The sequence below is a fragment of the Anastrepha obliqua genome, chromosome 2, assembly GCF_027943255.1.
Source record: "Anastrepha obliqua isolate idAnaObli1 chromosome 2, idAnaObli1_1.0, whole genome shotgun sequence".
Classification (NCBI taxonomy): Eukaryota; Metazoa; Arthropoda; class Insecta; order Diptera; family Tephritidae; genus Anastrepha; species Anastrepha obliqua.
In genome coordinates, this window is record NC_072893.1 from 110687757 (window position 1) to 110704703 (window position 16947).

Sequence of the window (16947 nt, forward strand, 5' to 3'; positions counted from 1 at the left end):
ATTGTCACAGAACGAAATATGACACTTTTCTAGAGAACTTCACGATGTTAACCACACAAAAGCCGACGCACAACTGAGATAATACGTTGTTGCAAATACGACGCAATAGGATATGTAATTAGAGCGAAAGGCATCTATCGCGATGCTGCGTGAAATGTTAAAACTTCGGATATAACACTTTGTCAGTTGATCAAACATATTATTTCCGATATATTAGTGATGTTAGCTAAAATTTTGCGATTTTTGAGTTATGACGACGTTGCAGCAAATGAGCGATATGTACTAAAGATTTCTCGTATTTTACTAACCTTCCGAAGATGATTCCATTTGGTTTTGTTCAATTTACTCCATTACAAAATCTTTCAAATGTGTACAACTTTCACTATTCATCGACAGTAATACGATGCTCAAACGAAGGCCACGGTGCGACTGAAAATACAGAGGATAATTAGGGTACAGGACGTTGCTATGAACGGTTTTCACTACTCAAGGCATTACTGTAGCCAACCCAAAGACAAAAAAACTCTATCTAGAAACCTTTTTTCGACTTTTGGCCAGCTTTTTGGGAATCGGCCGCACTGTGCACCTGCTACAACAGCCTTTTTTTTAGTGGGTGAACTGGGTAGACTTCGCATACATTTCTGTACAGCCTTAGAATACGTTTGCTTACATTTGTATGGAAAACATTCAGATTCGCAATCACTAACAATATTTGAACCAGCCTCCCTGTCTTGGGTTTGGATCAACTTTTTGGCTCTTTGGACTCTCTTTTTTTCTTTTTCGTACTTCTTCCTCTTCTGTATTTCTTCCTGGGTCATGGCTTCAGTTTTTCTTTTCCTCCACTGTTTCACTCTTTCTTTTTCGTTGTTTTTGAAATCTGGACCTTTTTTTCGTTTCTCGTCTCTCCATTTTTTATAACGTGACACGCTATGGTTGTTATTATTTTCACTAATTTTCTCCATTTTTTAGTTAAAAGAAAAACTTATATGCCGTCTTCGTACGGGACAAAAATTTAATTACTGAATATTGAACTTATTGGCGATGCAAACTGAAATCAATGCTTTACAAGTAAAAATAGCACCAGTAGTTTGCTTTAACCCTTTCGCTACTGCTGGGACACTGATATCCCACAGCATGTTCACTTCCCCCTTACACTTGCAATTTTCATAAGAAACTCAACCAAAATGTCACAATCAGTAGCTGCGAACAGTACTTACAATTTACCGTTATCCGCATTCCACACAGTTTCAATCGTGTTTAGTTTTGATCAGTTGTTTGTGAGCAGTCGCTAATATTGCTTCAAATTTACGCGTAATTTTGGTGAAATAATACGTATTTTTATAAGAAGTGTTGATTTTTGTAAAGAAAAATATTGCCCTTTTACTGGTAAGTACAAATATATTTTTTAATAAGAGTTTTGTGAAAAATATTCAGCGAAAATTAATTTTGGGATGCATGTGTCCCAGCAGGGCTTTATATAGGGACATATGTATATGTCCCAGCAGTACGTTGTACATAGTGTATCACACAGCTAATTTTTTTATTTTTGCAACCTCGCAGACAGCAAAAATGTCGAAATTAAATCGCAATCAAATTAGTGCATTACTTCAAGAAGGCGATGATGAATCCATGGAATCAGGAACTGATTTTAGTGACGAAAGTGATGATATTTATAGTCCTGAGTTAGATAAAACCATTGGCAATGACGATTCTTCCAGCGATTCAGAGGAGACCGGATTGAGTGACGAGAATAGTGGCATAGACGATCAACCTGCACGAGGTGAGGAAGCCTCAGGCACGGTTATTTGGAGCACACCGAATGAGTCGTTTGTTTCAAGAAAATCGGTTAGTAACCACCGCGAATGCAAAACTGCAGTAAATATTGGGCGCCACTCAACCCCCTACGAAATTTTTCGCAAATTGTTTCCAAGAAGCATGTCTTTGTACATTGCCCAATGTACTAATGAGAGGCTCAGGAAAATACCCATAACGGAGCGAAACAAAAAAAAAATTCTTGAGACGGACTCCGGTGAAATTGATATATTACTTGGATGCATGTTTATCATGTCGTATAACCATGTGCCGTCGATTAAAAACTACTGGTCGAATCATAACTCATTGAGCAATGAATCTATAAAATCAGCCATATCACGTGATCGTTTTGAGCAGATAATGTCTAAGCTATATTTTGCTCCAGTTGACAAGCCTGCAGACGCAGGAAAAACCTATTACATTGACGATTTCATGAATTGCTTGAAAACAACTTTCAAAGCCTGCCGGGATGATAGTAGCTTCCAAAGTATCGATGAACAAATGACTAAATTCAAAGGGCGTTCGTCACTCAAGCAATATATACCACTCAAGCCAGTGAAACGGGGCATCAAAATGTGGCTTCGCTGCGATTCTTTGACTGGATACACCTATGACATGAGTATCTATTGTGGAAAAGAAGGATCTGTCCTTGAAGGGACACTCGGCGAACGAGTTGTGAATGATCTTGCAGCAACGATTTCTAACCCTGACGTGACACTTTGCTTTTATCGTTTTTTCACCACTGTTAATCTTATTAACAACATACAATATCCAGCTTTGGGAACATGCATGTCCAACCGGAAGAATGTTCCGAAAATACCAGAAAAATTGCAGCGAGGCGAAGCTATTTTCAAAGTTAATTCGGCGGGTACGAAGTCAAACTAAAATCCTTTAATTAATTTTTTAAGTAACTTTCTTGATTGCAGGTACCATAGCGGTAAAGTGGCAGGACGTCAAAGAGGTAATGCTTCTCAGTAACTGCCACACATCTGAAATGAGCACTGTTAGACGCAAAATGAAAGATGGAACTGAGGCAAAGTTTTCATGCCGTGACATCGCAAAGACGTACCGCGCAATAATGGGCGGTATGGACTTGGCAGATCAAATGTCGGGATTGTATGATATAAACAGAAAATCAAATAAATGGTGGAAAAAAGTATTTTATCGTGGCATGATGATGGCTGCTGTAAACACTTGGGTTATATATTCGGAGCTGAATAGGAAGAAACCTACCTACCTTCTTACCAGTGCTGGCCGAGATTGCTGAGTCGCTAATTGAAAAAGGAAAGGAATCTACCGCATATAAACGATCCCGTCGGTCTGGAAGATCAACGAATAGGTACAAATCAATGACAAATGTGGGGGATCATTTACCCATAGAGCAGTCTAAAAGACGTCGGTGCGTAGCATGCGCCAATCAAAAAGTCGAGAAAAGAACAAAAATTATTTGCCGGGCTTGTAATTTGCCATTCTGTATACAATGTTTCGCTTCATCACATTCATAAAATAAATAAAAGTACAAATCATATGTTATTACCAAAAAAATGTTTCTACTTTCTAGGTGTAGTTTGTACCCTGTTGGGACAAATATATCCCATTTTTAAATACTGTTGGGACACATATGTCCCACCTCAAAATACCGTTATCTACATAAGTTACAAGCTTCATCTCGTTTCTACGCACATAAAGTACCAATGGCTATCCAAAAACTCAAAAATAAAGTTTGAGCAAATCCCCTCTAAAAGTCGGAGCGAAAGGGTTAAATGTAAAGTAATCGAAACAAATAAGTTACTCGGATGAGCACAAAAATAAGTGTACAGTGTTAAGTGCGTTCGTACGGGACATCATCGAACCATTTTTTTAAAAGAGCATATCTGCGTTGTTCATAAATAAACTTTTTTTTTAATATTACATTTCAAAACGTAAAAGTTTGTTCTTTTAACACCAATTATCAGTTTCACGCTATATGTCACTCATAATGAGAACTAGCGCTTAAACTTGACCAAATTTCGATAGAAGAAAATAAAATTTTTATGAGTTGTTTTTGTTCTAGAAAAAGATACTTCAAACTGAGGTCAAGGAAAAGGTCGATGTTTATAATGAAGATTAATATATTTTAAATACATTAACACTAATATAATCATCTGGAAATGCAATTTGGTCGGCGGTCGAGATTTACCATTTTCCATGGAATGCTTCTTTTATTTGGCATAAGAACAAAATTGTTTCTAACAGATACATAGGCACAAGAACAAAAAAAGTACGAGCTAAAAAAATTACTTACCGAGAACAAAAACACAACATGTGATCTCACTCACGAACGCCTTGCGACTGCCGCGGCTCACTTCGCACAAGTTCGCGGGTCATGGGGAGGCATCGATATTCATGATTGGTTGATGAAAATCACGTGAAGATGACGAGTTATTGTTACTTAGTCTACCTGCGCCTGTAGCCAACCATCCCCGGTCCGTGCATTGTCGATTATCTGCATTTAAAGTGCTATCGGCCTATGAAATTGATAAATTGTTTTGTTCCGAAATGATCTTATTGGAAAATATAATAGCTTCTTTTGGAGTTTCGGCTAGAGATCTGCAAGGAATCTCACTGCATGTATCCTAGAGCATACTTTTTCTAAAATGCACATCCGTAGTTTTTATCTCAAAAATGTTCATTGGACGACGTGAAAGTACGATTGATAGTGAGAGTCGTGATGAAAGCTTTGTGAGTTTTAGAAGAAAAGTTAGAAATAGAATTTCGTCGATACAGGCTCGGATAGTGATGAAATGAGAGTGGAGATATGCTGATGAATATGCAAGTGAATATATTGAGGAATCACTAACAGAACTGGGTTGAGACGAAGAAGAGAAATTGAACACAGCTAACGATTCATTGGAACGAGTTCTTTAGCAGACAACAATCATTTCCGTGCACTGGAAAAAGCGGGCTTATGTTGGATTTGCCGTCGGACATTAGCCCAGGTGAAGTTCTTACGCTATTCTTGAATGAAACAGTAATAAGTATTTTAGTCACAGAAACTAATAGATATGCAGAGCTTAAATTACTTGAACATGAAATGACTGGTCACGCTGGAAAAAGTAAATGGATTCCTGCCACTTCCGAAAAAATTAAAAAAAAGGTGGATTGAGGATTTGGATGTGTCTAGTATAAACACCGTTAAAGAAATGTTGCTCAACAGATTCTATATACAAGTTTTCATTGCCGGCAGCACAATGTCCCGCAATCGTTTTCAATTATGATATTGCTATTAAACTTGCATTCTGCTAACAATAAAGCGATAGCACAAAATAAATAACTTGGAAAAGTTGTACCACTTGTAGACACATTGATGGTTAATTAACAGAAGGTTTTTGCTCCAGTCAAAGGAATTGTTGCCGACGGGATAATGGTTTTGTGGAGGGGACGACTAGTATTTCGGCAGTATATTCCAACAAAGTCCTTATTCCTTCCCATCTCCTTCCTCCTCTCCCATGTATGGCACCACAACGGACGAAGTTCCTAACATTTGTCCAAGTGAGACCTTAGCTAGGGCAGCCATTTAACCTAACCTAACGTTCCAAATTTACTACTCCAATCCAATATTTATTTATTTTGGTTTAAATTTCCTACTGGACTGCGCCCATGCTCTCGCTCTCACTTATACACTCACATTTTTCATTCTGTACAGCACTGCTCTAAATTGATCACTCTTTATTGGCTTCTCGCGAATGGCAGAGTGGCAAGAGTAATACGAGTATATAAACGAATTTTATTGAATGGCTTCAACCAATCAGAACGAAGTACGTAAAGTGTTACCGACACTGCTACAGAATCCCCTTTACATGTATGGGGAATGTTTATGCTGCTGGAACAATAACAATGAGCCAAAGGTCCGATGTGATGTTATACTCGTAGTAATGTAAAGGTCTATGGGAATGCGTAATATTTTATATATGTAAGTATATCATTCTTGAATCAAATACATACCTCTTTGAGATTCCGAAAATAATTTAAAAGTTATATATTGTATTTTATTTCAAATTTTATTATTTTTGTATCCCAAAAAAATGCTTAAACCACTAATACATCATGACAAATTAAGACGAATGGTACAACTTTATTTAAAGGGATTTTTGAGAAAACTCAAATGTACGGGTTTTACCCAGTATTTTTCACTTTTCTTTTATATTACAATATATAAACACAATATACATACTTTTTACTTTTTGTATATTAACACAAAAATATTGCTTGTTCGAAATAATTGAATTGTAAATTATGGGTATTCATTTCATTCATTCATCATTTATTAAAATTATGGTTGTTCAGATAATAAAATTATGGCTATTCATCTAAACGCTTAAATATCTCGTAAACCACGTAAACTTAGGAGCTCGTGAACAAGCTGTCAATCAAAATTTGTATGAGAAGTGGTTTACAAAAAATTTAAGAAACGATTCAAGTGCGTCAATTTAAGTGAAGGCAGAAATCAGCTCTAACTAATGGAAATATACAAATATAATATTTCCCGTGGTGTTTTAATATAAAAGAGAGAGTAAACGTTTGATTTTATTTAACATTTAGATGAGTACCCCTACTATTCTTCAACCGATTTCAGATAACAACGTGCAACGAAATTGTGACTTTTACCATACTTGACTCGGAGGCTTCAAAGCTTAATTATAATTATTTATGACACAAGTTTATGAAAATTAGTTTTTCGTCAATGAAAACTTTTTGTTTTTTTGGTAAGGTTGCCTAACTTGCGCACTATATTTACATATTTTTTTATTTTTTTCTTTCAAGAAAATATTGAAATATTTATTACTTAATTCTAATCACAATTTTTAAATAAAACTATTGTATCAAATAGTTCCATTATTTTACTTTACAATTTTTATTTTGTTAAGTTTTATTTATGATAAGTCTTGCTAAGTTTTCCATTTACTTAAGTCACTTAAAACTTAACATTAGTTTTGTTTAAAAATAATAATTTAGGTACGTGGATATTGAAAAAAAAGTCAAAGTAAGCATTTAATAAACATTGTTTTTTAATAAAAACGCCTAATATATATTTCTAATTTAATTTTTTATTGCTTAAAACTACTTCGTTCCCCTTGCCATTCAAAATTCCCGTTTTTAAGCAATTTTTTTAGTGATAAATAGTTTTTAACGCCTACTTATTTCTATATTTATATATGTATGCCGTAGCCGCTTTCTCACTTAACCAATCAAGAGTAATTAGCCCCTAAGCAATAGTTCTTAGTTAACTTAACTTGAGTCTGCATTGATCAACAACCGCGGAACGATCAACAACCGAGTGCATAGTGCTGATAGTTTTCCAACACCTCAATTATAATAGACTCTTCGCAAGCATTTGCAAAAAAGAACAATAAAATATATGTGTATACCTATTGAAATAAAAAAAAAAAGAGTAAAAACATATCACTGAGAGGCAGTTGTGGGTTACCCCCTCAATGCAACTTGCAGTAAATTGACTATGAGTACAATGGATGTAAGTGAAGTGTACCAAACAGAATGGCAGACTGTGACAACATGTGCCCAACCAGCTAAAAGAAGTAATCTCTCTTCTCCTGAAGTGCTAAGAAAAAAAATGTTTCAACAACAACAAAACGAAAGCATAACTACGTCATCAAATACAAACAGGAGGCAGTCATAAAACCACCGCCTATATTTATGCCTAACGAGCTCTCACTCATCGGCTCAAACAACTGCATTTTTGAGCACCCAAAACATCGAATTAATGGGTCATCCGCCGTATAGTCCTGACTTGGCACCAAATGACTTCTTTTTATTCCCGTACGTAAAAAACAAACTGAGAGGTCAACGTTTTTCGACACCTGAAGAAGCGGTTGCGGCATTCAGAATGCATGTTTTGGAGGTACCTCATTCAGAGTGGCAAAAGTGCTTCGACAATTGGTTCAAACGCATGCAAAAGTGTATAGATCTTCATGGAGAATATTTTGAAAAACAATAAAGTGATTTTCAATGATTAAAATTTGTTTTTGTTCTCTAATCCCGACATATAAAAAAAAACCCCTCGTAGTAGAAACAAGCGTCTGTCGTTTTTGCGAGCTGGACGAAAAAGCACCTCCTTTGCAAAATTGCATCTCCCGCAAGAGAGCACAATAGATTACATCAAAGTTAATCTAGTCAGAGTTCAAGTGACTCTATAGTCCTGATTACACCACTTAGTTAGCTTCTTCTAGTTCTCGCCCAATAAAGATTTCGTCGTGAACAATTATTTTCTTCGAGAAAAAAGCCGTTAGTGCAATCAAAAACAATGCTTTTTAGGTTTTTGGAGAGGAAGGGGGAAAAATTGTTTAACAAATCGTTTAAGTGCAATCAAGACTGTTTAGATTTAAGGAGAATATGTATGAAAGAGCACGTCATTAAAATTTATGCCATGGCTCGGCTGGTAGTGCCATAAGCAGTCGGTCCAATTTTATAACTCCGTTCATCATTCTTGCGGCGCTATTCCGGCAGTGAGGAATAAGGACCTCATGTATTCCCGATAAAAAACTCAAGGACTGAAAGGTCTCGTGATCGTGACGGCCTATTGATGAACACTGTGCAGAGCTACTGAAAGACCTGGCCACCCTTTACTTGATATCTTTAACCCTTGTGTTGAACATTCCTGTTAATCCGGCTTTTCCACGCTTGTGCTCTCAGTCAATCGAAATGAATTCATTTGCAAACTAACGAAAATAAAGAACATATACAGGGTGGCTGATGAAAGCCGCTACCAAAAAAAAATTGAATAACTTTTTTTCTTTTTAAGTTATCTGTTCCATTTTTGTTTTAATTTGCAGATTGATCTTTAAAATTTATTAAAATGGATAACTGGGGCACGCAAACAAGAATTTGGATAGTCCGCCGCTATCACGCACTGGAGTCCGTAGTTTTGGTACAGAGAGAGTACAGGCGGATGTTTGGCGGCGATCCCCCGAGCAGATGGACCATAATGAGACTGGTGAATAATTTTGCTGAGCAAGGAACAGTCGCAAGAAGGCCTTATCATCAAAACCCACCAGTTCGGACGGAGGAAACGATCGCTGCTGTAGCTGCAGCTATACAAAGCAATCCAAGGGTTTCAACAAGAAGCTTATCTGCTCAACTTGGTGTCAGCCGACAGTCTTTGCAAACAATAATGCACAAAGATTTAGACTTATTTCCCTGCAAAATTCAAATGGTTAACAAACTGAATGCAGCAGACTTGCCGATTCGCTTGGAATTTTGCCAGAAGATCCTGCAAATGGTGGAAGAAGACCAAAACATGTTAAACTGCCTTTTCATGTCTGATGAGGCCCATTTCGATTTAAACGGCAATGTGAACAAACAAAATTGTCGAATATCGAGTACTTCTAACCCACAGATACTCCACGAGACGGAATTGCATCCTCTTCGCGTGACAGTGTGGTGTGCGGTTTCACGCTTCACGCTGTATTGTCGGGCCTTATTTTTTTGAAGAAAATGGTCACACCGTTACGGTTACTGGAGACCGTTATTTGAAAATGCTGAAAGAATTTTTCTATCCAGAACTACGCCGAAAGAGAATTCCTTTCAACTCTGTGTGGTTTCAACAAGATGGGGCAACGGCTCACATAGCCCAGACTGTTATGACAGAGTTGCGACGAAAATTTCCCAATAAACTGATTTCAAGAAACTCCGAATTTCGTTGGCCCCCCAGGTCGCCTGACCTTACTGCACCTGACTTTTTCTTGTGGGGTTTATGTAAACAAGAAGTTTATAAAACAAAGCCAACAAATTTGGATGAACTAAAACCATCCATTCGGGCAACAATTGCGGCTATTCCTGTCGCAACTCTCAAAGCAGCAATGAACAACTTTTTACTAAGATGCCGCACTTGTGTCAACGAGCATGGGGGGCATTTAAATTCAATTATTTTTAAAACTAGTTAAGCTACATTTAATAAAATTTAATGACCTTCAACTTGAAAAAAAATAAATGAATTCCATATACTAAAAAAAAAGTTATTTGAGTTTCTTAATGTAGCAAAATTCATCAGCCACCCTGTATTTTCGTTTTCAAACGCATTTTACAAATAACTCCAATGTATGTATTTGGTTTCATTGTTGCCTTTGTTCATTCTCTTGCTTTCAGCACTCATTTATTATTTACTTGAATTCATTTTTCTCTTTCCTTACAAGTGCAAGGTAATTTGACATCGAATTTAAATTTTGAAGTCGTAACTGATTTTGGTTCAAACTTGGTGAAGTTTTTCATTTTGTGCGCAAAAATAAGGCACTTCAATTCCTGTGAACAAACAGAGTTACATTTAATTTAAAATACTAGGTTTGATGCATCTAATAACTTACGTTGAATGATTTTGTTGGTTTAAATGCATTGGGAATATACTGCTGGAACAACTGATAGACGTATTTATCTGGCTCCTCAAGACCGAGCTATAGGAATTCCAAAAAAAATTTTATTAAAAAAAAAATAAATACTCCGCTACACATTGCACGACATTACCTTTGGTATTGGATACGGTGTTGGTTTCTCCACCTGATTGCGGAAATCATCCATAACCATCGAGGCCTTGCACACATCGTTCTCCCACATACCCTTCTGTATCTGGCCAGTATGCATGTGATAGAATGTACCTTCGCCATTTTTGAATCCCCTCGCGTAATGCCCCTCATAGCGATTACCGTTTTCTGCCAATAAAATTACAAAAGCGTACATAGCGCAAATTTTAGTTCATTATGAAATTGCCGACTCGAGAATTCCCAACTGACCATAGAAGTGTACGCCCACGCCATGCTTTACATCTGCTTCCCACTCGCCCATGTAAATTGAACCATCTTTATACCACATAACACCCAATCCGTGTCGTCTGTTCTTTTGCCACCATCCATAGTAGACACCGTCATGGAAAAACTGTTTTCCCTCACCCCATTTCATGTCGTGTTGCCATTCACCAATATATATTCTCTCGGCAGTGCCATTTGGCAAACGGTTGCGCATCGTTCCATACCCTTGGCGCTTACCATTCCGCCACTCCCCATCGTAGATAAGGTGCTTTTGTGTCTCCTTAACTCCATATCGATGATGTTGACTTCGAAGCCAGTAGCCCTTGTAGGTGCCACCACCCGGGAAAAAGAATGCCGCACGCGCACCCGTACTCTGGGCCTTAATATGATTTTTGCGCTCGCAGGTGAATACACAGCGGACACGAAATTTATCCCGTGTGCTACACTGTGTCATTGTTGTGAAATTGTAGAGTGAATTGAGTTAAATGCAATAATATAAAAGTTCAATTCTACTCTCTTAATTTAATGTTGCTTAATTTGACGAGAAATTTATTTTGAAGTTTGTAAAGGGATCTCATCTACTTAGTTTTTGAATTTGTCGCCAGCTACATAATGTGAACTCAACAGTGGTAAATTGTAAAGGGTTTTTCAATAAGGGCGGGTAGATGTTGAAATGGAATGTCGTCTAGGCCCATATGGTTCAATATGGGCCATAAGAAATTGGAAGGGCCACCACGTCTACCGAAAAATTGGCGCAATGCGCGCAACGTTTGCGTTAATGAACACTCATTTTGATAATAAAGTGCTGTTCAATCGTGTAACTTGCCATGATGATTTGGCATAAACAACTGAATAATAAACAAAAGATTTGACAGATGTCACCAAAACAAAATGGCTGCCACAGGTCGCCAAAATCGACCCGCGCCAATTCAAAAACCCTTTAATTGTGCATTGAGGTATAAAAACATTGTACAGTAGAAGCCCGATAAGTGCAATACCGATAACTGCAATTTCGCGGAAAGTACAATTCGATTTTGAGTCCATAGAAAACTCGAAAAGAGCAATAAAAAATTGCAATTTTCGGGCACAAAAGAATTTTTGTTCGAAGAAATTTTTTACTTAATACGGCAATGTATTTGCGTTCATCACGCGCGAAGACACAGCTTTATAGCTATGCACAGTTATGGTTCTCGGAATTATTGCGACCAAAAACACTGTTCTCACGCTTTGTGATTTTTGATTTTTACAAATAACTGTAAAATTGTAGCGCTGATATCATAAAATATGGCATCGAATCGTTTGTGACATTCAACACGCGTTAGTTTCAAGCTGGTTCTTGAGAGTAAAACAATCGTTCGGAGTTTGAATCATTTTTTTTGCTTTCATCAAATAAAATCATGGGAAAAGTGAAAAAGAATCTACATTTTCTTACATTGAAAGAAAGAGATGAGATTCTCCAAAAAAATGAAAAAGGCGTTAAACAACGAGATCTTGAGATCGAATAAAAAAACAATCCCGTTCATTAAAAGAAAATGCATACAATTCATTTTCACTTGGAAATAAACGGAAAACTTTGCGGTTTGGCAATCATCCAGAGCTCGAGAAGCGTTTGTACCAGTTTATCATGAATCAGCGGCGACGAAATGCTCCTGTTTCTAGCTTGATATTGAAGAGCAAAGCATTAAAAATATTTGATGAAATAAAAAAGGATGGAGAACAATTCAATGCAAGTGATGGATGGTTTTCGCGATTCAAGAAACGCTTCGGACTTCGCTATTTGACTGTGACTGGTGAATCATTATCTTGTGATCCAGAAGCCATTGAGCCATTTAAGGAAAAATTGAAGGCGAAAATCGCTGAAAAAGGATATGTAACGTCACAAATATATAATGCTGATGAAATGGGGCTCTTTTGGAAACTTTTGCCAAATAAAACCTACGTTTCGAAAGATGAAAAGAGTGCTCCAGGCAACAAAGTTTCAAAAGATCGAATCAGTGTGCTTTTGTGTGCAAATGCTGATGGCAGCCACAAAATAAAACCATTAACGATCGGCAAATCTATGAATCCGCGTTGTTTTAAAAATTTTCGTCTACCGGTGAATTATGCTAGCAACAAGACTGCTTGGATGACGCGGGATATTTTCAAAAAGTGGTTCTTTGATAATTTTGTCGAAGAAGTGAAAAAATTCGCCAAAGAAAATGATGTTCCACCCAAAGCATTACTCTTGCTGGATCAAGCCCCATCTCATCCGCCCGAAGAAGAATTAGTTTGTGGTGAGATCGAAGTGATGTATTTTCCGGCCAATTGCACATCGATTTTACAGCCAATGGATCAATGTGTTATTAACTTGAGAAAAATTCAATACAAAACATTGCTAATGGAAACCATAATTAGTGAAAAAGATTCTTCATTACATGAACTATTGAAGAAATTGATTTGAAAACCGCCGTGATCATGTTGAGCCAAGCATGGGAGAAATTGCCCCCTGAAATGATCGCTAAATGCTGGAAAAGCGTATTGGATACAAGCCCAACAGTTGACGCGATTATTGAATCTAATCCAGACGATATGCCATTGGATATCGAAATTGACAACCCCCTTCTTGTTGGAGGATTACAACGGTTAAATGAGATGGTCGAAAACTATGTGGTTGAGGCAGACACAGATGAAATCCGCAATTGGGTTTTGGAATTAGGAATAGATGAAGGTGATAGTGAAGCCAATGAACCCGAAGATACTACTCAAGAAGAAACAACCGAAAAAGTCCAGCATGAATCGATTTTTGGCTGTGTCAATACAATTTTGAAATGGGGTGAACAGAACGATGTACTGTCATTCAATCAGATCGCTTGTTTGCATGATATCCGATCAAAAGCACTGGAAAAGTGTTACGAGAAAACGCAATCGAAAGTAACAACGTTTTTCCAAAAAAAATAATTGAATTTTGGAGCACACACTCATATGTCCCTCCGCATTGATTTCTTTGTATTAATTTCAATAAATATGTGTTCATTTTTCTTGAATATCGACCTTTTGAGCTCATTAATTGCATTGAATAGAGTTAAAATATTTTTCCCTAGGTATTCCTCGATCCACAGAAGAAATTCGCAAAAGTGCAATTTTTCGCTAAGTGCAATCATTGCTGAAATTTTCCAATTGTACTTATCGGGCTTCTACTGTATTTCAGTTCCTCTACATATTTCAGCCCATACCTGCCAAGGGAAAATAAAAATGTATTTCTATAAACATCACAAAAACAAAAAACCATTATAAACCTTAATCCATTTTGCTGCCCTTCTATCTGGTGGTTCCAAGCAATTCAGCTCCGTTGTAAACTCCTCCCATTTTTTTGCTGCTTGAACTTTTGTGCAAATCCCTTTTGCGAATTGTGGATTCTCTTCCATTAATGCAACCAGCCTTTTTAATTGCTATTTGGTACTCACGACTTTCGACCTGCATAAAACTAACAAAATTAGTATATATTTATTATTTGGTTACTATAAAACCATAAATAATCGCAAACAACTTACATTTTAACAAGTTTTCCCACAATACGCTACACAATCGAAAGCAAAATTGCATTCGACTCTAAATTCGGTAAACAACGAAAATTTCATAATACCAAATTGACATTCGATTTTCGGTCTTCGACAACCAGCGAATATCGAAGATCGAATGTAACTCATAATAGGGGCCATAGTTTCAGTCCAGTCTGATAGCGTCAACACATGCCACATTGAGGCTAAACATCCTAGTTTTTCATTCAAATTTGATCTTCAAATAAAACTGTTATTTTTAGCAGTACACTCGTATACACTGAAACCACCCTAATGGAAAAGCGGAGAGCTTTAGTTGACACCGCATTCCATGTTGCGTGCTACGAATACATCGCAACTTGCGTTACATTTTGTCTGCTGAACAAGGAAACAACTTCGAAACTGTAGTACATTGTTTTGTTTTATGAATGCCTGCGGGTTTTGATCCGGAGAGCTCAAAGTCGCACCAGTGTCTACACTTCCATGCAGGGAAGCTGGAAATTTTCTATTTAAATACGGAAATCGACATTGATGTTCAGGTATCTTAAAAGATCAGTTGAATTTATAATATAACAGTTTTCTACCTAAAAGTGAACCTTATAGCCCATGAACCCAATTTGATGGCGGAGTGTTCTGAGAACACAATGAGGATATATATAAATTTAAGCTTATCGGAGCAAATTGTGTTTCGCTGAAATTTTCCTATAAATGGAAGAGTTCTATTCATCTCTATACATAGAATAATTCTTTTTTCAGAAATTTTCAAAAGGAAGAAATATTTCGAGATTTTATCATCACCTGTTGATTGGGAAACTGATGAAATAAATTACTTTTCTGTGTAACTCAATTACGGTCCGACATGGACAATGACATGGAATCGCTCTATCTTAGAATAGATGCACACATTACTAAACTCAATATACGAAAAGGTTTCTGGCTATATTTTTTTATCGCTGTACTTTTGGCTAAAATGAGGCCTCACAGCTCTCTTATGAACAATAAATTTTCCAAGCTGTGGTAGCCTGCTAACTGCACTCGAACACGTACGTCAATAGCATATTCAAATTCCACGTAATTTACATAAAGGGTTTTCCAATAACAAATGTTATTTATCGCTATCGGGAGAAGATTAAAGATTTTTTACGGCCGAAGTCGGAAGGTATTGATCTGGACAACGTTTATTTTCAACAAGACGGCGCTACGTGCTACACAAGCAACGAAACCATTGATCTATTACGGGAAAAGCTTCCGGACCGTGTTATCTCTCGAAGAGGTGATCACAATTGGCCACCGAGATCTTGTGACTTAACACCTTGTGACTTTTTTCTTTGGCGCCACGTGAAAGAGAAGGTCTACGCAAACAGCCCAGGGTCGATTCAAGACCTCAAAGATGGAATTCCTGAGGCTTTAGAGGACATAGGGCAGCCAGTTTGCAATTCGGTTATGGAAAATTTCATTAAAAAGATTTTGTCCTGTAAGCGTGGTCGTGATGGTCATTTGCCTGATGTTATTTTCCACTATTAACGGCATAAAAAAAAATAAATAATTGGCGCGTACACTTCTGTTAGGTGTTTGGCCGAGCTCCTCCTCCTATTTGTGGTGTGCGTCTTGGTGTTGTTCCACAAATGGAGGGACCTACAGTTTCAAGCCGACTCCGAACGGCAGATATTTTTGTGAGGAGCTTTTTTTTAGAAAAATGTTTTTATTAATTTTGCTTTCACCGAGATTCGAACAAACGACCTCTCAGTGAATTCCGAATGGTGATCACGCACCAACCCATTCGGCTACGGCGGCCTATTAACGGCATACCTTCCTCTTTATAATGAAATAAACATCCGATAATTTATATTAAAAAGCAGCATTTTTCTTTGAATATCAAAATAAAACCTCTTATTGGAAAACCCTTTATATATGTACTAATCTATATACGTCCACGAATTTGCTACAGCTCCAATGTACGAAAGCTGATACGAGGGATCCCGTGTATATGTCGGGATTTGGCAACCCTGGTGTTGCAATCTGGCAACTGATAGCTGTATCGCAAAGTTTGACATGTTTTGGCTTTTACGTACTCAGAACGTTTTGAAATACCGGCGCTATTTGTGTTGTTTACAGTAACTTAAAAGATTCATCTCGGCCCAAAAATGGAATTAAATCGTGAACATTAACTCATTAACTCAGCAACATTGCATGGATGAACTTAATTAATTTTTTGGCGATGAAGCTCCATCAAGGACCAGTGTTTATCGATGGTATGGTGAATTCAATCGTGGTCGTAGTTCACTCCAAGACGAATTTCGTGAAGGTCGTCCAAAATCAGTTGTTGTTCCGAAAACCATTGATGCTGTGCGCGAACTGATATTGCAAGATCGTCATGTGACCTATCGTGAGAATGAGACAATCCTAGGCATTAGTGGGACCAGCATGCATTCAATATTGCATAAACATTTGACTGTCAAAAAAATTTGTTCGCGTTGGATCCCACACAATTTGTCGATCGCTCAAAAAAAGGCTCGTGTCGATTGGTCGAAGGAAATGCTCAAAAAATACGATCGCGGGGCTTCGAAACACGTCTATGACATCGTGACAGGTGATGAATCATGGATTTACGCGTATGAGCCCGAAAGTAAACAGCAGTCGACTGTATGGGTGTTTCAAGATGAGCCAAATCCAACAAAAGTTGTTCGCGCACGAAGCACTTCCAAGCAAATGGTCGCCTGTTTTTTCGAAAAAACTGGACATGTCGCAACCGTACCACTAGAACAACGCAGAACAGTAAATTCTGAGTGGTACACAACCATTTG

General features: G+C 37.4%; 1 protein-coding gene across 1 annotated transcript; it reads right to left on the reverse strand.

The window, feature by feature from the left end:
• Positions 1 to 9913: 9913 nt before the first annotated feature.
• Positions 9914 to 11172, reverse strand: LOC129238488 (MORN repeat-containing protein 3-like). Its single transcript, XM_054873517.1, has 4 exons — positions 10593 to 11172; positions 10327 to 10511; positions 10170 to 10256; positions 9914 to 10107 (listed from the first exon to the last, which is right to left on the reverse strand). The coding sequence occupies exons 1-4, from the start codon at positions 11059 to 11061 to the stop codon at positions 9979 to 9981; spliced, it is 870 nt and encodes a 289-aa protein (XP_054729492.1). The 5' UTR covers positions 11062 to 11172; the 3' UTR covers positions 9914 to 9978.
• Between the last annotated feature and the right edge of the window lie 5775 nt (positions 11173 to 16947).